Below are 19781 nucleotides of genomic sequence, written 5' to 3'. Positions count from 1 at the left end.
GCTAACCCAGGCGGCGAAGTGCCGCATTGCCTCAACATTCTCACTCCGGCACAGGCACTGAGCTTTACCTGCGCATCGGCAAAAAGCCCCTTCTGCTAGACTTTTCCCGAAATAAAGACACGTGTCCAGAGTCACATGGGAGAAGATGAGCGAAAACTCCACAGAGTGCCTGGCAGATGGCTGTACTTGGCCCGCATCTGCGGAGAAGCTGGGCCGGGGCAGCCCAAGGGTGGGCGGGGGAAATGGGGGGGGGGGGGGGGGCGGGGGGGAGGAAGGGCAGAGAGGCAGACACCGGGCCAGGAGAGGCAAAGCGGGCTTTGGGGGCTCCCCAGGCGGAGCAGCTCTTCAGCGGGCATGCGCGCCAGGGGATGGCTGCTGAGACGCTGAAATGCTTCTCTGTGGTGGGGGAGGGGGGTAGCTGGCCCCTGCCCTTCCCCACACCTGCTGGGCCTCCCCCCACAATCCAGCAACTGCAGGGTCCGTATCTGGCCTGCAGGGGGCCTTCCGGCCCTTGCTCTCGCTCTGTGACTATTGTGGCTCGGTGCCTGCCCCTAAAAGTTAGGAACAGTGCCCTTGTGCCCGGGGCTGGGGGCTCCGAAACGGCGGTGGGGCCAGGTTGGTGTCTCAGGCAAGATGGAGGAGAACGTGCTGCTTCTGGAACAAACAGCCCCAAGGTCTCCAGCCGACAAAGATCTGCTTCCCGTTCCTGCTGTGTGTCCTCCCTGGGTCGGCAGGGGCCTCTGTCCATCAGGCACTTAGGCACCAGGCCTGAGGGAGCAGCCACGATCCGTAATATCACCAGAGGGAGAACGAACTCAAGAGTGGCCCTCGCTGGCCATCAAATGCCCCGGCCCGAAAGTGACGGTTCACGGTGCTCACAGCTCATTAGAAAGAACTCCTCACGCGGGCCCCGGCCAGTCCCGGGGGCCAGGGAGAGTCGTGTTCCCATGCACTCAGGCAGGAGGGGCCAGGAATCACTGGCAAAGAGACGGTGGCCATCGTGGCTGGGGTGAGGGGCCAAAGGCCAGCAGCGGCAGCAGGTCACATCCGGGGGAGGGGAGGCTTGGTTGAAGGAGAAGTCTCCTCTAGCAGGGTTGCTCTGGGACGCCCCAGCCTCCCTGGGCCTTACTCCGGGCCGCGTCTCAGATGCACGGGCCACCGTGCTACTAATCCTCTGGCAGAGACTGCCCTGAGCCCACACGCATATTACCTACTTTGGCCTTCGATCCGGTGAGGTGGGTCCTATTGCCACCGTCCCGTTTCGCGGATGGGAATACCGAGGCCCCGGGGCGGTAGACTGCACGGCTGGACCCTCTTGATGTCTGCTGTCCCCCACAGAGCCACTCCGCGGCCCTGGCCCTGCCCAGGACCGAGGCCCACGTAGCCATTCCTCCTCCGGGACAGGCCCACAGGGAACTGGTGGCCCGTGAGAACCAGGGCTCTAGAGCCAGAGCGGGCGGGCAGTCAGGGCCCCTCTGTGCCCACGTTGCAGGCGGGGCCGACAAGCAGCAAATGGACGCTGAGCTGAGGAAGGAGATGATGGCCATCTGGCCCAACCTGTCCCAGAAGACGCTGGACCTGCTGGTCACCCCTCACAAGTGTAAGAGCCGTGCCTCGCCCGGCCCCGGGCTCTGACCCGCCAGGACGGAAGGGGCGGGAGAGAGGAGGAGGCAGGTGCAGGGACTAGGCTGGTGCCTCCGGGGCCCCCACCCACGGCGAGCTCGTCCTGTGCCCCCCCCCCCCCCAGCCACAGACCTGACCGTGGGGAAGATCTACGCGGCCATGATGATCATGGAATACTACCGGCAGAGCAAGGCCAAGAAGCTGCAGGCCCTGCGTGAGGAGCAGGTACGGCCCTGGGCCCTGGCGCCCTCCGCTCCGGTGCCCGTCGCCCTGCGGGCACCGCGGTGACAGGCCAGAACAGCGAGGGGTAGCCAGGACCCAGAGCAGGTCGCTGGAAAGCAGGGCCGTGCCAAGGAGGTGGCCCGGACGAATTCATCTGCTCCGCCTTGGGGGCCCTGGGCACCCTGGGGGCAATCTGACTTTTGCTCTGGGTCAGACCTGGGTCAGACGGGAGCCACCCTGCTCCTCGTCAGACGTGGGAAGCGACCTCACTCAGGTGGCCGCCCTCTGGTGGCCGTAGCTGGTAAGGGCTGGGGCCGGGAGACCCGGGAGGAGGCGCATCTCCAGGTCCAGGTGGGAGATGATGGGGCCAGACCGGGTTGAGAAGTGGTCCCGTTCCGCATGGATTTGCAAGGAGGGAATTGCTTTGGGCATTTGGGGGGGGGGCGGGGGGAATGTGGCGCACTCTCGGCACAGCGCCCCTGCTGTCTCTCAGCTGCAGCCGTGGCCAGAGCCTGAGCCTTGAACACCTGTCCCCAGCCTCCGCCCTGTGCACACACGTTGCTCTCTGTCCCCCCAGAATCGGACACCACTCATGTTCCAGCGCATGGAGCCCCCGTCCCCAACCCAGGAGGGGGGCCCTGGCCAGAACGCCCTCCCGTCCTCCCAGCTGGACCCAGGAGGAGGCCTGTGAGTGTGGCTCTGGCCAGAAGGTGGGGATGGGAGGGCAGGGGGCGCCATCCCCCGAGGGCAGCCGCCCCTGGAGTGCCCACTACCACCCCGGCCTCTGTCCCCCGCACAGGTTGGCTCACGAAAGCGGCATGAAGGAGAGCCCGTCCTGGGTGACCCAGCGGGCCCAGGAGATGTTCCAGAAGACCGGAACGTGGAGCCCAGAGCGGGGGCCTCCCACCGACATGCCCAACAGCCAGCCCAACTCCCAGGTGCCTCTGTCCCCCCCACCCCACCCCCCCACCGCCCCACAGCTCCCGGGCGCGAGCAGTACAGGAGGGAAGGGTCTGGGGTCCGAGCGTCAGGTCCCGGACTCACCGGCCTCGCCCTGTGCCCCACAGTCTGTGGAGATGCGAGAGATGGGCAGAGACGGCTACTCAGACAGCGAGCACTACGTCCCCATGGAAGGCCAGGCCCGGGCGGCCTCCATGCCCCGCCTCCCCGCGGAGAACCAGGTGAGCGCTTTCACCCCCCCCCCCCCAGGGCTGGACTCAGGGCCCCCAGGGTCCCTGCCGGCCAGCAGTGGGGATGCCGTGGCCCCCTCCCTCCCCGCACGGCCCAAGGGGTCTCTTTCCTCCGGGACCCCGGCTCAAGGGGGCCACCCACACCCTCAGCCGCAGGGTGAGGGCCCTGCCACCCTCCGTGGCCACCCCCGGAGGCCCTCAGCTCCTCCCTGATGGAGGACACATGGGGGCGCGGGAGGGGTGGGGGAGGTGACGCGTCAGGGCCAGGTGAGACCGGCGATCGAGAACGCGCCCCCGGGCACGCGCACGCACAGACGCACGCTACGTGTCCGTTTGTGCTCTTACTGGCACCTACGGACGCACACGCGTGTGCACGTGGGTCTGCTCTTGGGAACTTGGCAGGTCCTAGGACCTGGTAGCAGAGTCTGGCGGGGGGTGGGTGGCCTGGGGACAGCTGGGGTTTGTACTTCCTGTCTGGTCTTTGTGGGGGCCAGTGGGGAGGGACAGGGACGTATGCCTGATGCGTGTCTGTGTGTGGCCGCTTCACCCAGCTGTAGCACCCACTTGGTCAGTGCTGGCGAGGGGCCGGGGGGGAGGGGGTGGGGGGAGGGAGGTGCGCCCACTGCCCCAGGCTCGCAGGGACAGGGGCACCGGAGCCAGAAGCATGGCTGGCTGCCCGCCCAGCCTGCAAGGCAGGGCGGCATAGTCTGGCTGTGGCAGGCTTCCCGTGTGCTGTGCCATGGCGTGTGCACGGGGTACAAGGCTGTGCTGTGCCTGGCTGGGCCAGGGTGGCTCCAGGACCTGGCCTCTGGCTGCTGAGAACTCGGGTGGGGGGGCGCCCAGCTGCATGTGGCCGCCCAGCGTCATCCCGCCAGGCCTTCTCCCCACCTCCCGCGCCGCCCACACCCCCAGGACTGAGTCGCTGGACCCCAAGAGAGGGTTGGGACAGGACGGCTGACGGCCACCCCCTCCCCAAGCTTTTGAGTGTCAGTGGCAACCAGGGCTGGGGCACCCTGCATGAGGCGGAGCCCAGGGCCCGGGGCCTGTGGTCACGCCATCCCATCTGTCCGTCTCGTGCCTCTGCCATCTGTCTGTCTGTGGTGTCGCCTGTCTGTCTCCTCTGTGCCCGTGGGAGGCTGGCCAGCCGGGCCGGGGGTCACCCACACACCAGGGACTTTAACACCTCTTTCCCTGACCCTCTTGCCCCGTCCCCCTCCCCCCGCCCCCCCCCACTGCCCGGGTTCCTCTTTCCCGATTTCCCGATCCTGGCATCTCCGTGTACCACCTCTCACTCTCCCTCTTGGCTTTTATATTTATTTTCTTCTTTCTGTTTTTCTGTGTGCACCATCCCGTGGGGCTGTGACAGAGGAGAAGGGGCCGGCCACGTGGGAATAACCTCAGTGTATGTACCGCCTCCCGGCTGGGCTCCGGCCCCCTCTTCCCGCCCACCCCCCCTCGTGGGAGTCCCGTCATCTCCCCTGTCCTCGGACCCCCCCCCCTTTCTTTGCAGACTGCAACCCCCCACCCCGTGAAGCCCCATCCCTGTGTGTTGTGTCTTCCGTGTGCCTGCCGGGCGGGCCTGCCCCCCACCCTTCCCCCCAACCCCCGTCTCCTCCGAGCCCCCAAGCTGGGAGATGTCGTCTTTCCAAGAAGCCTCACCTGCAGCCCCACCTGGCTCGCTCTTTTTCAGAGGCTCGTACCCCTGACGCCACCCCTGACCCTCTGGTGCAGAAGCCCTAAGTCTCTTAAAACTGCCACCTGGGGCGGAGCCACCGGCCACTCGGCCGGGATGGCCTCAGGTGCCATCTTCCTCCTCTCCTCTCCCAGCAGCAGAGAACCACAGGCCCCTCTCTAGGGTTTGACCCCTGGGGGTGCAGCGCGGGCAGGCTCCCAGGTTGCAGGCCAAGGGGAAGGGCGGCTCCCCTCGGGGCCTCAAATGCCAGGGGAAGCCCCTCAAGGGCTCCCTTTGGGAGCCGGACTCGGGTGGGCAGGAAAGCCCGGTGCCGGCTAGCCCAGGAGAGGACAGTGAGCCGGAAGGCTGGGCACCCGGTCCTGAGCACGCAGGAGGCCTGCCAGCCTCCAGAGAGCAGGCAGGAGCGAGCGCCGGGCTGTGCTGCCCAGGGCCCGGGTCTTCCGGGTGGTACCCCGGCTGGGGGACGCTCTCCCCTTCGGCGAGCCTGCCTGCCCCTGGCTGGATGGCCAGGGCTGGGGGGTACCTCCCAGGGGTGGTTCCGAGAAACGGGGGTGGATCGGATGGGGCCTCCTGGCCGGAACCCAGGATGGGCCTGGGAGGAGGCAGAAGGGTCCCGAGACCCTGGTGGATCAGAAGCCGAGCCCCACGGCCCTCTGGGACTCTGCCCCCGACACTCACACCCCGTCACTGAGGGCTGAGGGGCCGGGACAGACCGGGACCGCCCGGTGCGGGCCGCTGACCCCGGCCCGCTGGCCTGTCCACCCCCCCAGACCATCTCAGACACCAGCCCCATGAAGCGCTCAGCCTCCGTGCTGGGCCCCAAGGCCCGGCGCCTGGACGATTACTCCCTGGAGAGGGTGCCGCCTGAAGACACCCAGCACCACCACCAGCGGCGCCGAGACCGCGGCCACCGAGCCTCTGAGCGCTCCCTGGGCCGCTACACGGACGTGGACACAGGTGGGCTGCCACTCAGGGCCCAGGGGACGAAGGAGGGGAGGGGACGACAAGGGAGAGCAGGGGAAACACCGAGGCCGAAAAGAGGAGGTCTGGACCAGGAGCAGGACCCTCAGGGGACAGGACCAAGCGGCCGAGCTGGGCCCGATGCCGCCCAGAGCCTGGGGACCAGACCCCTGACGCCCAGCAGGCTCTCCTTGGTCCGGGAGAAGGTGCCCCTGTCTAGAGCCCACAGGCCCTCGGGGAGGCGTCCTGTGCGCCACCCACGCCTCCTGCATGGCCGTCCGTTTGTCTGACCCCCTGCTCTGCCCAGGCTTGGGGACCGACCTGAGCATGACCACCCAGTCCGGGGACCTGCCGTCTAAGGAGCGGGACCAGGAGCGGGGCCGGCCCAAGGACCGGAAGCATCGGCAACACCATCACCACCACCACCACCACCACCCCCCACCCTCGGACAAGGAACGCTACGCCCAGGAGCGGCCTGACCATGGCCGGGCCCGGGCCCGGGACCAGCGCTGGTCCCGCTCGCCCAGCGAGGGCCGTGAACACATGGCACACCGGCAGGTGGGTGTGGCACCGGGCACCCCTGATCCGAGCCCACGGGGAAACAGCTCGGGGGTGCGGGATGGGGGAGGGTGCGGGGGGGGGGGGCACACCAGAGAGCCACTCTAGGCAGGGTCTCCACTCCCCAAACGTGACCTCTGACCCTGCCCACCACTGGGGTCCCCAAGCCAGGGGGGAGCCGGGCAGGGGGAGACGCTGCCCCCAGCCACTCTGGCTCCCCACTCTGCCTCCCCCCCAGCCCCCCTGCCCGCCTGCCGCCCGCTCCCCTGCCCCGCAGCTGCTTCCTCTTTGGTTGTGGATCACCGTTTGAGTTTCTGGCCAGCGTGGTCCTTACGACTCATGCCCCCCGCTGGCTGCCTGCTGCCTTTTGCTTTCCTTTAACCCGGCTTCCGTTTTTGTTTCGATTATGATTTCTGTCCTCTGGACGCCTGTGAGTAATTTTTGAAACTTCTGCTATTTAACCCCGAAACTTACAAAACTCCATTTCTCATTTCTCTTTTCACTTTGTTGTGTTGGTTTTCGACTTCCCCCTCCCTCCTTGTCTCTCACTCCTCCTCTCCCTCCTCCTCCCCCTCCTCCCCTCCTCGTCCTCCTCCTCCTACCTGTGGCTGTTGCTTTTCTCCTTTTTTTCCATTCAAATGTCCTGTGTCCCCTCCCCCCCACCTCTCCTCCACCTCCTCCTCCCGGTCCCCCCCTCCCCGCCCCCGCCCCCGCCCCCTTTGGTTTTCCTTTGCCCCCTCCCTCTCTCCCTCCCGTCCTCTGTGTCTCCTCCGTCTCCTTCTGGTTGATTTTGTTGTATCTTTTTTTTTGATTTCCTTTGTTTCAATTTTCGTGTAGGGCAGTAGTTCCGTAAGTGGAAGCCCAGCCCCCTCAACATCTGGTACCAGCACTCCGCGGCGGGGACGCCGCCAGCTCCCCCAGACCCCCTCCACCCCCCGGCCACACGTGTCCTATTCCCCCGTGATCCGTAAGGCCGGCGGCTCGGGTCCCCCGCAGCAGCAGCAGCAACAGCAGCCGGCGGCGCGGCCGGGCCGGGCGGCCCCCAGCGGCCCGCGGAGGTACCCGGGCCCCGCGGCCGAGCCTCTGGCCGGGGAGCGGCCGCCCGCGGGGGGCCACGGCAGCAGCCGCTCGCCCGCGATGGAGCGGCGGGGCCCGGGCCCGGCCCGGAGCGAGTCCCCCAGGGCGTGTCGCCACGGCGGGGCGCGGTGGCCGGCGTCCGAGGGGCCCCCCGGGCCCCGGCACCACGGCTACTACCGGGGCTCCGACTACGACGAGGCCGACGGCCCGGGCGGCGGAGGAGGGGAGGAGCCCCGGGCCGCGGCTTACGACGCGCCACCCCCCGCGCGACGCGCGTGCTCGCCCAGGACTCCCCGGGCCCCGGGCCCGGCGTGCGCCTCGCCTTCCCGGCACGGCCGGCGACTCCCCAACGGCTACTACCTGGCGCACGGACCGGCCAGGCCGCGCGGGCCGGGCCCCCGGAGAGGCCTGCACGAAGCCTACAGCGAGACCGACGACGACGACTGGTGCTAAGCCCGGGCGAGGTGGCCCCCGCGCCCGCCCGGCCCCCCCACGCACCCCACGCACACGCCCCGCGGGGAGGAGCCGCGCACGGGCCGCGGGCCCACCTCGCTGCCGCCTGCCCAGCGCACACGGGGGGTGGGGGGGGTGGGGGGGGTGGGGGGGGTGGGGGGGCCCGGGATGGCCCCGGACTCTGGAGGGAGACCCCAGGACCCGGACACGCCAGGGTGGCCCGCGAAGACCCTCGGCCAGAAAAGCCGCTGGGGGGCGGGGGGGGGCGGCGATGAGCCCCCCCACCCCCACCCAGCCGACCCAACCCCGCCTCCCCCCGCCCCCCACGAGGGGGACCCTGGAAGGGGAGGGGAGGCAGACAAACCATACAGCCAAGGGATTCGAATTAACTCAGCCATTTTTGGAGAACCTTGGGGAAAATGGAAATTTAAAAAAAAAAAAAAACAAAAAAAACACATTTTTAAAAGAAAAACGGGGAGAAAAAAAAAATCGCTTCTATTGATGAGTTTTATCATCTCAATTGAATCTTTCCTTTCCCTGGTGAACGCGAGCTGGTGGCCCGTGTTGTGGCGGAAAAGCCGGAAGCGAAGCCGAAACCCAGCGTCCCACACGAGACCCTCCACCAGACGCTCATACCCCACACACGTTCTCAGACACACACAGGAGTGCTTGCTGGTTATACCAAACCCTACTATTACTGCCTGCAGAAAAATCAATTTAAAAAGATACACAATTTTAAAAAGGACAAAAAAATTAATGATTGAGAAAAGAAGCATTTTTTTTCTGACATTTGGTCCTGCTTGAAATAACAAAAGAAAAAGGAAAAAAAAAAAAAAACCACCACCACCACCACCGATTTCCTTCGCTTCTTTTTTCCTTTTTCCTACCTTGTTTGAAAACTGTGGGCTTGGGACTGAATTACTGCATGACATTCAAAAAGAAAAAAAAAAATAAAAAAAAGTTGAATCAAAGGGCTTTTGGATCGACTGGTCTTTGTCCCTCTGCAAAATGCTCCCCAGGTCTCTTGGGGGGGTGGGGGGGGTGGGAATGGTGGAAGGGAAGCCCTTTGAAAGTGTTTGAAGGCAGGAAAGAAGGAGGCAGACAGACCCTGATCCTCACAGAGCTTAGTGGCCAGAGCCCTAGAAATCCTGGCTACCTGAACAAGCCCAAGAAGGCCAAGGCCGAAGACGTTACCCAGGTCCCTGCCAGCTGTCCTGGCTGGAAGGCAGAGCAGTGCACCCCGCTGCCACCCCACGCCTCCACCCTCAGCCACCCGGGTCTCCCACCGTCTACTGTCAACCAGGTTCTACCTACAAACAGCCATCCTGGAAGATAAATCATCTCGGATGACCATCCTGCGTGATGGGGCCAGTGGGAGCCCGGGGAGTGCCTGGGAGGCCCCAAACGTTAGCGAAACTTCCTGTTGGAAACATCTGAGCAGCTGGTGGGGCGTCCTAAAGGTCAAAGGTCAGAGCAGCCCCCCCCCATTGGGTAATGGGGGATGGTCATGGCCAGCTCAAGATGCTGGCGGCAGGCACATGAGAGGTACAGGTGGAGGTGGGGTTCTTACACAGGGGCTGACAGCCTGCCCTCCCTCCACCCTCAGACCCATCCGTGCCCCTGCCTGTACACTCCCACTCCAGCCTTACAGAAGCTGGCCCCACAGATGAAGGTGACAGAAAACTCCCACGTTGCCCCCCCCCCCTTGGTCAAGACTTCACCTCCTTGCCTGTTCTGTGAATGCTCCTGCAAATACGGGCAATAGCCACAAAACTATAGTCAGAGTTGGCGGTCAGAGGGCTGTGTCGATTCAGGTGAGCAAAAGACCCGTTACACCCCCTTGTTCAAGTTGAGCGGAAAGGCAGCTCCTCGTTCTCCCTAGAAAGGGCTTGAGGGAATCCCACAAAGTCTGCAGACAGGGAGAGGGGGGGACGGTCCTCAGGGAACATCAGGGCGCCAGAAGAAGGAAAATCAGAGGCCAGGCAGGGGGAGACTAACACCCCAACTTTCGGGTCAGTCATTGGACCCTGGGGAGCTTAGCGCCACCACCCTCCCTAGAGCCCCTCCCAACCCAGCATACACACTGGCTATGTGACCCGAGGAAAGTGACTTAACCTCTCTGGGCCTCTGTGTTTCCAGCCGTAAAATCGAAATGATAATAAGACTGTGAAAGTTAAACGCGCTGTTTTACATCAGCCGCCAGCGAACTTTTTCCTAAAGGATCAGAGTAATATTTTCAGCTTTGGGACCCAGATAGTCTCTGTCGCGATTCCTCCACCTGCCATCGTACCAGGAAAGCAGCCAGAGATAACGTGCGAACAAGTGAATGTGGCTGTGTTCTGATACAACTTTACTTACAGGAGCGCCTGGATGGCTCAGTCAGTTAATATCTCCCAGCTCCTGGGTTCGAGCCCCCCGCGTGGGGATCTGTGCTGACGGCTCAGAGCCTGGCGTCTGCTTCCGGGTCCCGTGTCTCCTTGCCCCTCCCCCACTTGAGCTCGCGCGCGCGGTCTCTCTCTCTCAAAAATAAATAAAACATTAAAAAAAAAAACCACTTTATTTACAAACACAGACAGTGGGCCAGATTGGGCCCTTGTCCTACGTAAGCGGTTCCCAAACTTTTTGGTGTCGATGCCCTTTTACATTCTTAAGAAAATTATCAAGGACTCCAAAGCATGTCTCTTTATGTGGGTAATAGTTACAGATATCCCCCGCCCCAGGGGCCCGGACCCCTTTGAGACCTGCTGTTCTCAGAGTGTCACCCGTCCCACCTGAGCCATTTCTATAGCACCAAAGCAGAAAGTTCGACAGGCCTTCCTCCAGACCTCAACCCTCGAGCTTACCTTGGGCAAAGAAGGCTGAGCAGGCAGCCTGAGAAGGCCTCCAAATGGCAAGGCAGGCCGAGCTCCCTCCACAATAATGGCATCTAGGAAGTGACCGGTCCAACAAAAAGCGAAAGAGGGTTTTCACTTCCTAACCAGGTAGGAAGCCAGTCACAACCCCCCACAGACGTCGAGGCCAGCTGTCTGCCCGAGGCAGGGCTGGCCTCTGGCAAAGGCCCACCTCCCGTGGTGCTGAAGCTGTTCAGCACATTTGCCCCGTGCAATTCCCTCTGGAACCAGGGAAACTGCAGCCATCTGTCCACAAGGGAACAAGTCCCCCTGCCAGAGCCCCCCACAGCCCCTGGGCCCAAACCTGAGGCTGCGCGCAGGGAGGCTGGACCCCAGGCCTCCATCACCCACACCTTCAGGCTGGGGCAAATGTAAGTTGCCCAGGAGACTCGGAGGGAGGGAATCAGGAGGGGAAGAGGCAGAGGGTGGCTTGGCTTAAGCCCTGGTCTCACATCCCCTCAGTCTCTGGCCTCAGCCACGTCATCTGGAAGGCTGCAGAAGGGGCAGGGAAATGGGGACTCTGAAAGCCAAGTATACCCTGCAAATGCCCTGGGCAGCCTCCTACCTGGGGACAGTGATCTGAGAGATCCAGACGTATTGCAAATGCATCCTCAGGGCTGAAAGGAACTGCTTCGCTACAGTCTAAAGCTTCCCACTGTTCTCTCTCTGAGCCTCAATGTTCTGTCTGTGAAATGGGGGCCTACTACTGTGTCAGGGAGGCAAAACATTTCCTCTACCCTCTTCGAGTCAGTGACTGAGGCCTGTGAATTAAACAGAGAAATGACGGACTAACGGGAAAAAAGACACACAATTTTTATTAATATTTACGCGCGCAGAAAAGCGGTGACATTCAAAAGAGTGATTCGACTCAGGGGTTTATATACCATTTTAACAAAGAAAAGGGAGTTTGGGCTTGCAGGGATGATAAATTATGGGGAAATGACTAGGAAATATATGGTGGAAACTAACAGAAGATAAGGATTATTTTTGTAAGGTTTCCTAAGGTTTGTTTACACAGACTCATCTTGGTGCCTCTCCATCTTCGGTGATGAGTCACTCTTCTGTTCCCGACACAGGAGAAAAGGGGACACCTTCAAAACGGGAAGTTTCTGTCACCTTCTTAAAAGGAAATTGATGCCCTGCTTTTAGGTAGAAAAGAGGAGGACAGAGAGCTCTTTTGCATCTCACTTGCCTTCAGCTCAAAATCATCCTAAAGTGGTGTATTTGGGGGTGGCACCTATCTGACCCCCAGCAGCTGCCATCAAAGGACTGGCGGGGTGTGGATGGGTGACAGCACTTGGCTCGAAGACTTGTGGGAAAGTCATATCTGTGGGTGGCTGCCGATCAGAGCACCCCACGATGGGGACTGCTGGCTCCTCAGGATCGCTGCGCGGCATGGAGGTAAAGGCCTGGTTTTAGGGAAGCAACCGGAAGGAGGAGAACGAGGACACGACTCTCAGCCCGTGTCTTATGTCACCTTGCATTTGGAAAAGCCTCACCTACAGAGCAACGCCAGCATCTTAGAGACCGGTGCTTAGAGTGGTGAAACACACAAGGGGAGGGGCGACTGGGTGGCTCAGATCATCAAGCATCGGACTCTTGATTTCACCTCGGGTCACGATCTCACAGTTCGTGAGTTCGAGCCCTGTGTCGGGCTCCTCGCTGACCACGGGGAGCTTGCTTGGGATTCTCTCTCTCCCTCTCTCTCTCTCTCTGCCCCTCTCTGGCTCGTGCGCTCTTCTCTTACGCGCGCGAAATAAATGCGCTGTTTCAAAAAAAGAAAATTCTTTAAAAAAAAATGATTAAAAAACACACATAAGTAGAAAAAGGAGAACAGATGGCTTTAAAAACATTAAATAGTAGCAATATTACTCTCCTAGGAGAGCCGTAACGAACTGAGTGGCTTAAAACAACAGAAATTTCTTGTCTCACAACTCAGGAGGCAAGAAGTCCGGAAGTCAAGGTATGGGCGGGGCGGCTCTCACCGAAGGTCCTGAAGGAGAAGCTGTCCATCCATATCTCCCGTCCAGCTCTCGGTGGTTGCTGGCAACCCTCAGGCGTTCCTTGACTTGTGGCTACATCACTGTGCCTCTGTCTCTGTCTTCACCTGGCCTTGTCCCTGTGTCTCTTTCTCTTACGAGGACACTTCGCCTGGATTTAGCCCACCCCCCTCCCCAATGCAGTATGATCTCATCCCTGCCCTTACCTGAATTACATCTGCAAAGCCCTTATTTCCAAACAAGGTCCCTGTGGTTTGATGAGAAATATATTTGGTCTCTGTCCCCAGTTCCTGGTACAGAGCTCTTAAAACCCTTGGGATTTCCCAAGTCACAGGCGTGTCTTTTATCATTCAAAAGAAGATTTTTAAAAAGGTTTTATTTAATTTTTTAAGGTTTATTTGTTTTTGAGAGAGAGAGAGAGAGCAGAGATAGAGGGAGACACAGAATCCGAAGCGGGCTCCAGGCTCTGAGCTGTCAGCACAGAGCCCCACGCGGGGCTCGAACTCACGAACCACGAGATGATGACCTGAGCCGAAGTCGATGGCTCAACTGACTGGGTCACCCAGACACGCCTAAAGATTTTGTTTTATTTTCAACGTTTATTTTGAGAGAGCGCGCGCGCGCGCCCTCACGTGCACAAGTGTGGGAGGGGCAGAGAGAGAGAGAGAATCCCAAGCAGGCTCCCAGCTGTCAGCGCAGAGCCCGACTTGGAGCTCGATCCCACGTACCCCGAGATCATGACCTGAGCCAAAGCCAAGAGTCGACTGAGCACCGCCCCCCCCCCCCAGGCCACCTGGATTAATGCCCTTATGAAAGAGCCCCGGGAGAGCTCTCGCCCCTTCCAGCATGGGGGGAAAAGCGAGGAGATGGTGTCTCTGAGCTAAGAGGCAAGCAGGCCCCACCAGACGCCGCATCTGCTGGTGCCTCCAGAACCGTGAACAATAACTCTCCCTGGCTTACAAGCCCCCGGTCCGTGGTCTTCTGTCGTGGCAGCCCAAACGGACGAAGATGCCCTGAACGGGGCGCGAGCAGACAGGGGCTGCTGGCCGGAGTAGTCTTCAGAGGGGCTGGGCACGGAGCCGCTCTCGTTCCACCCCTGCCCTGGATCTGCCATGACAGCCCCATCTGCTGAACGTGACACCCACGCTCCATCTGGCCTCCCGTCCCTGCCCGGAATAGAAGCCCGAGCCCCTCTGCGCTCCACCCAACGTGCCCACCACATCGGGCCCTGCGAGCTTTCCAGAGCTCTACCCACCCCACCCCCCCCAGCCTCCCACGCGGTCTGCGCAGAACCAGCCCTCCCCCCTCCGCTGCCCTGCTCCAGCCCTTAAACGTAAAGAAGGCCTCGCCCTGCCCTGCTTATTCTCCGAGACTGCATTTCTCCTGTAAAAAAAAAAAAAAAAATGATCTGGGGGGATACGCAGCCCGCTGCGGACAGCGGTTCCTTCCAGCGGGGGCTGGGAAGGCACGCCACAGAGGGCTGTGTAGACTTTGGTATTTTACCGAATTCTCCAAAATTCATGACTGCTTCTACCATGTGGAAACAGTTTTTAAAGGCATCCAGATGACTTCTCAAAAAAAAAAAAAAAAAAAAAAAAAAAAAAAGCTTCCGGAGCCCCACATTTCCCCGTGGGATCAAAGACTATATTATAATAATCGATCAACTGGACAACCAAATGAGACTCAGAGCCCCCCCCCCCAAAAAAAAAAAAAAACCAAAGTCTAGGCCTTGTTAAGGTCCGCATCTCCAATCTCCAGCCCCAGCTCCTGGCCCCCAAGAAGGCCCAGGGGAGCCTTTGGTCGAGCTGAGGTTGCGCGGGCGGGACGCGGGCAGGTACACCAGATAGGCAGCGCCACCTAGAGGCCGGTCGGGGAACGGCCAGGGCGTGGCGGGGTAGACCCCTCAGGGAATCTGCGGGGAGAGGCACTGAGCTGGCGGTGCAGGCAGGAGTCTAGAGGCACTGGGGTGGGAGTGAGGGGCACAACAGTACCCCTACTCCCGGCTCCGGAGACAGAAGCTGGACCAGCAGGGACAATACGGATGTAAATGCCCGGCCGCTCTATGGAAAAGACTTTCTACCGATTACTTGGAACAGAGAGTAGATGGCTCAGGAAAGACCTATAGCGTTTGGGGGCCGGAGAGGCTGCTGGCGCTGGAGGCCCTGTGAGCCTCCTCCTTCTCAGGAGGCGGGAGGGCTGCAGAGGAGCTCCGGGAGCACCGTGCGGGGAGGGGCTGGCTAAGAGGAGGAGACGAGGAAGGTATTTGCAGGTCAGAAAACTAAGGGTCAGAAAGGTTCAATCCCTTGTCCAAGATCTCGCCCGAAGTCACATGGGGGGCGGGGGGAGGGGAACCTTAAAAGTGCACCCAGCTGGTTTCCCTCCAGTCAGCCCTGTGGCCTCCCAGAGGGTGAGGACACGCCCTTCCTGGCTGGCACTTGTCCTGCCCCCTTTCCCAGTACGCTTGTCCCCGCTCATCCTAAACCTCTCCCAAGTGCTGCCTCCCTGCGGCCAGGACCACTGGGGGTGCTAACCACTAAGCCACCAACCGGGAACAACAGTCTCCAGGTCTTTGAAGTTCAGGTGGCCAAAAGCCCAAGGTGGGTCAAGGTATTGCACCTGTCTCTATCTGCCACACCTCCCCACCGACAGGGACAGCGCGGTCCTGCCACCTTGGGAACACAAGACAATCAAAAGTCCCCCGGTGGATGGACAGTTTCTTCTCCCTACCTGACCCCCCCGCCCCCCGTGACTACAGCTCCTCCCTGCCCTGCTCTGGGTCAGCAGGGTCCTGGGGTTTTTCACCTGCTGAGCAGAGGACGCAGATGTGACCGGATTGCCCTGGAGGCACAGTGGTCTAGGCCGGGCCATCCAGCAGCAGTCTGAAAACAGCCACATTGCAATTTTCTAGTTGCCACATTGAAAAAAGTAAAAAAGAACAGGTGATTTTTTTTTTCAGGTTTTTCAAGTTGAGGTGAAACTCACATAACTGAAAATTAACCATTTAAAGGGTTCACTTCTGGGGCGCCTGGGTGGCTCAGTCGGTTGTGCGACTTTGGCTTAGGTCCTGATCTCATGGTCCGTGAGTTCGAGCCCCACATCAGGCTCGCTGCTGTCACTGCAGAGGCTGCTTCGGATCCTCTGTCCCCCTCTCTCTCTGCCCTGCCTCCCCTCAAAAATAAATAAACATTTAAATGCAAAAAATAAATAGCTAAAAATAAAGTGTTCAGGGGCGCCTGGGTGGCTCAGTCGGTTGGGCTGCTGACTTCGGCTCAGGTCATGATCTCGCGGTCTGTGAGTTCGAGCCCCGCGTCAGGCTCTGTGCTGACAGCTCAGAACCTGGAGCCTGTTTCAGATTCTGTGTCTCCCTCTCTCTCTGACCCTCCCCCGTTCATGCTCTATCTCTCTCTGTCTCAAAAATAAATAAACGTTAAAAAAAAATAAAGTGTTCAATTCCATGGCACCTAGTACACCCCAGTCTTATGCAACTATCACCTCTGTCTGATTTCAGAATAAACCCTGTCCCCATGAGCAGTCGCTGCCCATTTCTCCCTCTCTCAGCCTCTCGCAACCCCTAATCTGCTTTCTTTGTTATTTTTATAACATTTTTTATTTATTTTTGAGAGACAGAGCACGAGCGGGGAAGAGGTAGAGAGAGAGGGGGAGACACAGAATCCGAAGCAGGCTCCAGGCTCCGAGCTGTCCGCACAGAGCCCGACGCGGGGCTCGAACCCACGAACCTCGAGGTCATGACCTGAGCCCATGTCGGACGCTTCACCGACTGAACCACCCAGGCGCCCCTCCTGGGGTCATTCTTGAGCTCTGTTGTGCCACCACTGTCCAGGAGGGTCCGGGGCAGGATGCCGGATGCCCCTGCCTGTGGGCTCGGCGCTGGGGTAAGCAGGTGATGCCCGCACAGCTAGGGTGGGACAGGCTGTCCTCCAATCCCTGTTCTGTCACCTCTGGCTACCTGTTCCACTGCTCCGCCTCACCCACACAGGCACGTGTCCTGCTGTGAATGTCCTGTGTTGCTGTAACCCGCACTCATATGTTGATGCCCTAACCCCCAAGGTGACGGTATGATGAGAGGGCCTCTGGGAGGTGTTTAGGCCACAAAGGAGAGCCCTCCTGAACGGGAACCGTGCCGTGGCGAAGGAGACCCCGGAGCCCTCCCTCGGCCCTTCCGCCAGGTCGGGGTACGATGAGCAGTTGCCGTCTGTGAACCGGGGAGAGCCCTCTCACCGTCTGCTCCACCTGCTGGTGCCTCGATCGTGGACTCCCAGCCCCCAGAACCGTGAGAAACAAATGTCTCTCGCCCTTCCGTCCCTCGGACGGTTGTTAGAGCGGCCGGCGCTGACTGAGATATGTCCCCACCGGGGACCTCAGCCTTCCAATCAATAACATAGGAGCGAAATAGGAAGGATGTGTGTGCGTGCGGGTCGATGATGCTGTAGAGCAAGAGAAGGAGGCCGCGTGCCTCCGGGGTCGGGGGGTGCAGGGGGCTTGGGCATCCGGCAGGAGACGCCGGCCGCAGAGGCCAGTGCCTAAGACCCGGGAGCCATTGCTGGCCTGTGGGTTCCCCTGAGTCGGCGGGTCATGCACTGGGCTTGTCCCCTGGTGCAGAGCCCGGGCAGGGCTGGGAGAAAGAAGGCAGCCGGGGCGAGGGAGACCTCGGGTCAACAGGGACCCAGCCGGGGGCTGTTACAGGGTTGCTTCTTGTGTTCCCAGCTTTCTCGGGGCAGACCCGCCGGGCCTGGGGGGGCCACGCCAGGCCTTCCTCTGACTCATCCATCCTGGTGAGGACCCCGCAGTGGAGGCGGAGAAAGCAGCCTTTAAATATAGCTCAGCACCATCTGATGCTCCGGGACTGATGGAAGGAAGCCAGTGGCCGCCCCTGACCCAGCCAGCCTCCCTCCGCGCTAGGTTCAGACCTCCTCCCCGCCCCGCCCCTCCCCCACGGCCCCCACCCCCGCCTCCCTGCCTCCCCGCCCCTTCCCTCAAGGGCTCAGACGTTTAGGCTTTCTGTAAATGTGAGATATAAAAAGAACCGGGGGGTGGGGGGGGGAGCGGGCGCAGGGGTGGGGAATGGCCACTGGCTGGCGGAGAGATACCGCCCCCATAGGGCCCTGAGCAGTGACACGGCGACAAGCTGGCATTTAGCGTCAGGCAGAAGGAGGCCAGCCAGCTGGGGGAAAGCCAAGTCTGACTTTATCCAGGCCCCTCTCCTTGGCCCACACCGGGCCCTGGAAATGGCAAATTGTGGGGTGCCTGGGTGGCTCAGGCGGTTGAGCGTCCCGCTTGGGCTCCGGTCATGATCTCACAGTTCCGTGAGTTCAAGCCCCACTTGGCGCTTGCTGCTGTCAGGGCAAAGCCTGCTTTGGATCCCCTCTCTCTCTCTCTCTCTCTCTCTGCCCCTCCCAGGTTCGTGCTCTCTCTCTCTCTCTCTCTCTCTTGCTCTCTCAAAAATAAAAAAAAATTTAAATCTTGTTATAAAAAGAAAGAAAGAAGTTGCAAATGGTGCGGATGCCCTGAGCCAAGGCGAGTCAAACCTGCCCCAGGAACTTACCTCACTGAGGACACAAGGACATCCTGCTCCTGGCTGCCGGTCCCACAGGGCTCCAGCCCCGGACTGGCCCCCACGCACCGGGTGGCCAGGGATACAACAGCACCAGCCACCTCCCCCCTCAGTCCGCCCCCCCCCCCCCCGACGGCTGACCACTCCCTGCTTTCTGCCAGCCCTTCTCCTATATGTTGAACACCAGCTGTGTGTCGGGCACAGGTCCAGGAGCAGTGAGGGCATGCCCAGTAGTAAGACGGGCACTGTCCATATCTCATGGGCTCACGGTCAGATGGAGGAGGCACAAAGCACATCAAGAGAAAAACACCAACAAACCCAAAGAGAAAGCATGGAGATAACGACTGCTGGGAGGAAGCCGGCCTTCCTCAGAAGGGGAAGGGGAAGTGTCCATGAGACGGAGAAGGAGCACACTGAGAGGACCAGGATGCAACGTGCATCCTCCTCGGGACTATTGGGTCTTTATCCTGAGGGCAGTAGGGAGCCACTGAAGGCTCAGGAGGACTGGCATGCTCGGACTTCCACTGACTTACGGACAGAGAGTGGATCGGGTGATTACCAGAGGGTGGGGAGGGAGTGGGGGACTCGCGTTTAACGGGGACAGAGTTTCAGTTTGGGAAGATGAAAAGGTGCTGGGGATGGATGGTGGGGAGGGCTGCGTGACAAGGTGAATATACGCAAAGCCACTGAACTTTCACTTGAGAATGGTTCAAATGGTAAATCTCACGTGTCTTTTATGACAATTTTAAAAAGTAGGGGCGCCTGGGTGGCTGAGTCGGTGAAGCGTCCGACTTCGGCTCAGGTCATGATCTCACGGTTCGTGGGTTCGAGCCCCGCGTCGGGCCCCGGGCTGACAGCTCGGAGCCTGGAGCCTGCTTCGGATTCCGTGTCTCCCTCTCGCTCTGCCCCTCCCCTGCTCGCGCTCTGTCTCTCTGTCTCTCAAAAATAAATAAACATTAAAAATAAATAAACTTTTTAAAAAAGAACATTTTTTCCCTCTGAATTTATTATCCAATTTGTCTTTTTTTTTTAAAAAAAAAAAACAGGCAAAAAGGTTTAGTTTTATTTTAGTTTAGCTTTTTTAGGCACAAAGTTTTGCTACATCATACAACGTGGATGAATCTCAAAACCACGCTAACTGAAAGAAGCCAGGCACAAAACGTGGTGGTGAACGTACTAAATGCCAGGCAATCATCCACTTTAAAATGGCTAATTTAGGGGCGCCTGGGTGGCTCAGTCGGTTGAGCGGCCGACTTTGGCTCAGGTCATGATCTCACAGTCCGTGAGTTCGAGCCCCGCGTTGGGCTCTGTGCTGACAGCTCGGAGCCTGGAGCCTGTTTCAGATTCTGTGCCTTCTTCTCTCTCTGACCCTCCCCTGTTCATGCTCTGTCTCTGTCTCAAAAATAAATAAACATTAAAAAAATAAAATAAAATAAAATGGCTAATTTAGGGGCGCCTGGCTAACTCAGGCTGTGACAGCGTGAGACTCTTGATCTCAGGGTCTCGAGTTCAAGCCTCATGTTGGGCGTTGAGCTCACATAC

The 19781-nt window shown here is 60.1% G+C and overlaps 1 protein-coding gene and 1 long non-coding RNA gene across 3 annotated transcripts in view; one reads left to right on the top strand and one right to left on the bottom strand.

Annotated features, from left to right (window-relative positions):
* CACNA1A (calcium voltage-gated channel subunit alpha1 A) overlaps nt 1-7884 on the top strand; it is a 121460-nt gene extending 113576 nt beyond the window's left edge. Inside the window, 8 exon segments of the mRNA XM_042976796.1 lie at nt 1493-1600; nt 1748-1848; nt 2423-2532; nt 2645-2783; nt 2913-3026; nt 5499-5685; nt 5996-6246; nt 7084-7884. Coding sequence (XP_042832730.1) covers nt 1493-1600; nt 1748-1848; nt 2423-2532; nt 2645-2783; nt 2913-3026; nt 5499-5685; nt 5996-6246; nt 7084-7776 — 1703 coding nt within the window. The 3' untranslated portion in view covers nt 7777-7884.
* A 5560-nt stretch (nt 7885-13444) lies between these two features.
* Nucleotides 13445-18299, bottom strand: LOC122236375. Of its 2 annotated transcripts, none has more exons than XR_006214440.1 (3): nt 18231-18299; nt 15470-15571; nt 13445-13792 (listed from the first exon to the last, which is right to left on the bottom strand). It is a non-coding gene; the product is annotated as an uncharacterized LOC122236375 (long non-coding RNA). The 2 variants fall into 2 exon arrangements; XR_006214441.1 differs by lacking the exon at nt 13445-13792 and adding an exon at nt 13973-14050.
* Nucleotides 18300-19781: the final 1482 nt, after the last annotated feature.

This window comes from Panthera tigris, chromosome A2, assembly GCF_018350195.1.
Source record: "Panthera tigris isolate Pti1 chromosome A2, P.tigris_Pti1_mat1.1, whole genome shotgun sequence".
NCBI classification, from domain to species: Eukaryota; Metazoa; Chordata; class Mammalia; order Carnivora; family Felidae; genus Panthera; species Panthera tigris.
Note: the sequence above shows the minus strand (reverse complement) of the source record. Positions and strands in the feature narration are given on the sequence as shown.